This window comes from Brassica napus, chromosome C4 (genome assembly GCF_020379485.1).
Source record: "Brassica napus cultivar Da-Ae chromosome C4, Da-Ae, whole genome shotgun sequence".
Classification (NCBI taxonomy): domain Eukaryota; kingdom Viridiplantae; phylum Streptophyta; class Magnoliopsida; order Brassicales; family Brassicaceae; genus Brassica; species Brassica napus.
The window spans coordinates 40,671,632-40,677,849 of NC_063447.1; the positions used below are offsets into that span (position 1 = coordinate 40,671,632).

At 37.9% G+C, this 6,218-nt stretch overlaps 1 protein-coding gene across 1 annotated transcript; it reads left to right on the forward strand.

The window, feature by feature from the left end:
- Positions 1-4,540: 4,540 nt before the first annotated feature.
- Positions 4,541-5,634, forward strand: LOC106368658 (cysteine-rich receptor-like protein kinase 10). The gene is made up of 2 exons (XM_048754722.1): positions 4,541-5,400; positions 5,565-5,634. Exon 1 carries the CDS (start codon positions 4,638-4,640, stop codon positions 5,397-5,399), a length of 762 nt encoding a protein of 253 aa, XP_048610679.1. The 5' UTR covers positions 4,541-4,637; the 3' UTR covers position 5,400; positions 5,565-5,634.
- The last annotated feature ends 584 nt before the right edge of the window (positions 5,635-6,218 follow it).

Genomic DNA, 6,218 nt, shown 5'->3' on the forward strand with positions numbered 1-6,218 from the left:
TCCTTTTTGTTTTGTTTCCATAATCAAAAAATCCCATAAAAATTGCTATTTTGAATTTGTTTCCTTGTTTGCATATCCTTAAAAAAAACAAAAAAAAATCATCCTAGTTATTTTATTAGACCATTTTAGTTGAAGTATTTCTTGCATATCATATTTCTGCATTAAAAAAAAATCATTAATCATTAATCATAAGTTTGAATCATTTGTTTCATATTGTTAGGTTTATTGCATTTCTTAAACTAAAAACTCAAACAAAAAAAAAATATCCTTGTTAGTTTGTTTCCATATTTGTCTCTCCATTTATTATTCATAGCATTCCATACTGATTTATTTCGTGCTTTCATCAGAAAAGAAAAGAAAAAAATATTTAAAACCATAGTTTAGATCATTTGCATATTGTTGGTTTAATTGTTTCATCTTAAGAGAAAAATTCAAAAAAAAAAAAAATTCATTACTAGTTTGTTTTTCATATTTTCTTTCCATTTGTGTTTCTTATCATATCATATAGTTTCATTTTGAATTTACATTCAGAAAACCAAAAGAAAAATCATTTATTGCATAGTTAGTTCATATCGGTTCACATTTGCATAATTCTCGGTTTAGTGTAAATTGCATCATTGCATCTATCTTATTTTGGTTCTACCAAAACTTTCCATACTTTCACTTGCTCTTTGAGATTGTTTTCGGGAAGCAATGGAAGAGAAGGGACACGGCCAAAACCTAGAGGCCACATTGAGCCAACAGTCCGTAGCTCTACAAAAGCTCCAAATTAAGATTGCTCAATTGGAGAAAAGAAATCAGGCACAAGGCCAACGACCACAGCAACGAAAAAAAAGCTTTAGAGATGTACCAGGGGCTGTATATGTTTAGCCCAAGCCACCAGATCCTCCAAGGATCAATAAAACTCCAACTTCTAAAACCCACAACCATCATGTTGTTAATTCTCGGTTTGATTATAATTCTTTTGCTGATAAAATTGAACTCTTTAAATTTTCAGGAAAAAGAGGTTATCTAAGATGAGAGAGGAACCTTGATGAATGGTTTCACTTCAACAACATCCTGAGGAAAGAGAGGCTAGCTTATGCTATTGATCAACTTAGAGAAGAAGCCTCTAAATGGTGGGTACAAGAAGAAGATGATAGGCGGTTTTACAAGGAGTCAACTATCAAAACGTGAAGAGCTCTTAAAGAAGTCATGAGATATGAGTTTGCACCAGAGTTTACAAGTTCTGGAATCCAAGAACTATTCCCAAGGAGGTATCTAACTCATGGTTTCAAAGAAGCAAGAAATATTATGGCACAAGAAGGTCAAAGAGTCTTGCCTCAACAAGACTACTTTCAGCCAAACCAAGGGCACGCCATTGTACACTGCTTAGACCAGAAGAGTGACATCCCAGAGGCCATGAAGATGAGTAAAATTGTCGGCCAAACCACTTTGATCAGGTCCAAAGAAAAACAAGAGCATTCTACTATGCAAGTAAAGGCTAAGGTAAGTCCTATGCTTGATGATATTGTTCATAAATCATCTACCACTTGTATGATGCACTTGTCTTTGTCCAAGAGTGTTATTACAGGTATTAAAGAGTCTAGATCCGAAGGAGATGACACACTAAGAGCAAACCTTCTAATGGACCAGAAGGAAAAGCAATCAAATTTGCTTAAAGAAGCAAAACCAGTAATAAAAGTATCAAACCAAGGTAAGTGTCTAACACATCCTTTTGCTACTGGTTTAAACGTGAATATTCTTGGTACAGGGGCACCAGATGAGAGCCATGTTCTTACTGAGGTTAAAAGGACCGAACCAGAACATGAGCTCAATAAAAATCCACACCACAAGTGGAAACCGAAATCTGAACAAAAGATTGTTCAAGTGCCAAAACCTGAGGTAAATTTCACTCTAGATCATCATGATATTATTAATTCCATGACAAGATTAATGCACTTGTCTTGTCCAAGGAAAAGTGAAGTTATTACAGGAAACCAAGGTGAGTACAAGGCAAAGAAAGAACAAGAAGTTCTTGCTGCCACAACTGATTTAAGGGTTAATTGTTCTATGTTTATATCATTTTATAAATCCCTTTATTTTGGTATAATATACTTGTATTTGCCAAGATGTTTTGATCCAGGGATAAGTCAAGAGGAACATAAAAACCGAGCTGAGCTATCAAAAGAAGGTGATCATACCAACCAAGATCGAAAGTTGCAAGAAAGGCAGCCACCAAACCAAACTTGTCCAAGGAAGAATATCATTCTTCATCATGCTAAAGCATCCAAGGTAAATTCGAGCATAACAAATTCTGTTCATGAAACTCCAGTATCAGATATAATTCACTTGGTCTTTGTCCAGAATGTTGAAAAATTTTCAGGTTGCAAAAAAGAAAGCTTCAAAGAAATCCCACCGGATGATCTTTTGTTGCTAGGAGGATCAACTTCAAATATGGTCAGAACCAAGCCTACTAGGAGTATGAAGGACCATCCACTGAAGGAGAGAATCAATTCCAAAGTCCATAGCAGAGGCGTGATCCTATCCTATTTGCTGAAACAAGAGCCACCTGATGCACAATCCATCCCCAAACCGAAACAATATCAAGGTAAGACCTTAGCATCTCAAAAGTGTATAAAAGCTGACTTGCTCTATCTTGGTGCAGGTTATCCAGTTTCGAGGTCGAAACTTTGTCAAGGGGTAGGGTATGATGCGGCCATCAGATCAGCAACTGAACCAGAGGTCAACCCAAAGCCCCACTCAACCAGCCAAGGCGCCAACCAGGACATACGTGCACTAAACATGCCATATCTTACAAACCATGAGGGTTTAAATGACGAGGATAGTTTTTATGGATTCTACACTCAACAAGGAGTCCAGGTCAATTGGAATTGGGCCAAACTAATCACGGAGCAAGAAGTTATGAATTTTACAAGTCAGAGGTTTCTTAGTCCGTCCATCTGCGAGTACCCGACTTTAGAAGAGGATTCAAGCCCAAAGAAGAATCGTACTGAACCAAAACCGATCATAGGAGTCAATAGGAGTTTATCAGCTTTCCAGAAAGCCCAAGATCAGGAGAAATGGCCACGGAAATTAGGAGATATGATCAATATCCCAAAACCTGCCAAACCAGTTCTACACTTACCTTATTTGGAAGATCCGGGGTTCACATCAAACCAACCTCAAATATGGAAACCAGGCGACCTTCTAAGTCATTCAGAGGCACTCCAAAACATCCTAGGAAGCACCAAGCCACACTGGATCAGGCGGATCCCAATCAAACCAAAAGATCAAGCCGGTTTGCATCAATTGGCCAAACCGACATCATTTAAGGAAAGTCTTCAACCAATTCAACTTGGTTCGACCCAGAGATATTTATGGGAACCAGGAGATACTTTAGACCATTCAGAAGATATCCAAGACGTCCTTAGATGCACCAGCACGCAGGAGATCAGGCGGATCTCTCTCCCCATCAACATTCCATATATGGCCACAATTACACTAAATGCTTTGGAGGAGTTTCTACAGATTTTTGCCCAAGACCAACGGCCATATTCTCTTCTATTAAGACCAAGGAGTATTTCAGGAAGGCTTGAAGATCATGGCCACGTCCAGAAGCTGTCCAGATACAAGATCATCCAAGTTATCCTTTTGAAGGCACAAATCGAGCTAACGGCTAGTTTCCATGGAGCCATCAAAGTCTTCTCATCCAAGACTTTTATTTTGAGCCTATAAAGCTCTAGTCTTTGCTTCATTGTAAATCACCCCATTTTTGAAAGTAATAAGAATTATTCAGTTTTCTAGTTTTCTTAAAACTATTGTTCTAAGTCTTTTGAGTTTGTGTGAAGCAACTCCAAAGCACCTTGACTTATCAAGGCTCCTTTCCATAGAGTCTTGTGGCGTCCTCAACCCCCCTATCCTTCCATTCCAATTCGTTTGCCAAGTTTGAGAGTGATACACATCCAGCAAGCAAAGCACCATCTCAATCCACTTCAATCATCAACTGATTAGGCTGAGAGTGTCCCACGACCAGCAGCCTAATTCCATTCTATCTTTTGTTTATTTATCTTATTTTGTTCTTAGTATAAACCTCATCTCATTGCATTTGCATTTGTTTCAGGTTTACATCTCTGATTCCATTCATATCCCCCACCCGATCATATTTTTGGTCGATCCATCTAGCTTCCATCATCCATTTCGTCCACCATGATTTCCAGCCTGCAACAGAAACAATAAGAATAAATAAGAAAATAATGTACAGAAATAAAATAGCAGGAATAAAAAAGAATTGTTGTTCCTTCTCAAATTTAATAAATAATAATTGTGTTTTATATTTTTCTACAGAAAAAATGAATAAGTAAGAAAAATTGTTTTTTATGAATAGTGATTATTTTTAAAAATTGTAAGAGAATGCATTATTATTCGTCATTTATTGGTCACCATTTATACTCTATATCTTCTAGAAATAAGTAGAGAAATACTAAAAAGTAGTGGATATGATTCTGAACACACGTTGGGCATTTACTTTGACCTTGATTAGTCGTCGTTTCTCGTTATAAATAGCATTCTTGATTTAATCTACAACCGTAGCGCATAAAGAAAGAAAAACAATTTCTTTCATATTCGGAGCTTCCTGACATTGGGAAATCCCAACTATGTCTTCGTGGGTCACTTTTTTCTTCCTTTCCTTTTTCTCCGTTTTCACTTGCATCAAAGTTTCTTCTCAAGACCTTTCTCTCTTATATAACTTTTGTCCAAATACGACAACGTATTCAAGGAACAGCACTTACTACACCAATCTCAAAACCCTTTTGGCTTCCTTTTCTTCACCCAACTCTTCCTACTCCACCGGATTCCAAAGTGGTAAGGCGGGTCAAGCTCCCGATACCGTCACCGGACTTTTCCTATGCCGCGGAGATGTCTCGCAGGAAAGTTGCCGTAACTGCGTGGCCTTTGCCGTCAATGAATCCTTAACGCGGTGCCCGAATCAGAGCGAGGCCGTGCTCTATTACGATGAGTGTACGCTCAGATACTCTCACCGGAATATTCTCTCCACCCTTAGAACCGATGGTGGATATACCTTGCCTAACCTCAATAATATTCCACGTAATCAGCAAGACCGGTTCCGAGATTTGGTTTTGTCCACCCTGAACCAAGCGGCAGCCAAAGCAGTGGCCAGTTCCCGAAAATTCGATGCGAGAAAAGTCAATTTTACTGCGTTGCAGAGTTTGTACGGACTTGTTCAGTGCACTCCTGATTTGACGGGGCAAGACTGTTTGCGTTGTCTGCAAACGTCCATCAATCAGTTACCCACTGAAAGAATTGGGGCAAGACTTCTTTTGCCTAGCTGTGGTTCGAGATACGAGCTTTACCCGTTTTACAACGAATCTGCCGTTACAACACAAACCACCACCTGAGGTGAATACACAAAGCATCAACAAATACAAACCACCTAAAAACTATCCATACATATCATATGCATTTCACTTCCACCTGTTATTTTATTTCAATTTATCAAATAAAGTTGTGGTTCTTATGTTTTTGGACAAACCCCACGTTTCCATTTCCTTTTGTGATTTCAGTTTGTAGGAGGAGTTGGCCTCCAATATAAATTGATCAAGAAATAAATGCAGCTGAATTGTTCGTAGAAAAGTCCTTTTTAACATGTTCGTTTGTAGAGACGGTGCATCCATATGCAGTCACTATCCGTAGACATGCCATCTAAACGTTATTCTTTTTTTGTTCTTTCACAACTCAAAAAGAAAATCTTAAAGAAAGTTTATAGAGAAAACAAGTTTCTATAAAAAGATGTTCCAAAAAGGGGATTGAAAGAATATTTTGTGTAAAACAAAGAAAGTTCAGTCTTAGAATCATTGAAAATCACATAGGCGCTTCAGCAGAGAATCATTTAGACGCAATTTGTGGAAATGCCTTGCATTATTCTAAGAAGGCAAAAGTATTATTTATCGCAATTTCCATAAATCATCCAAAAAGTTAAAATATAGAAAATATAAAACATAAAAAGAATGGTAGACGGGTTGTCAATTGTGACACAAAATAATAAGGCAGGACTAGACAAAAGTGTAACGCCCCGCTAATGGTTTTCCATACCTGCCCATTTGGCCTATGGACCTCACGCCGTTCTATTCGACGTGTGATGCGTTAATTTTTCCGAGGCTCGAAAGTCTCGTTTATTGACTTCACAATATGATCTATCTTCGCGTTTTGGCCTTATT

What these genes read in the sequence shown, in the direction of transcription:
- LOC106368658 (XM_048754722.1), top strand. Translation starts at nt 4,638, where the DNA reads ATGTCTTCGTGGGTCACTTTTTTCTTCCTTTCCTTTTTCTCCGTTTTC.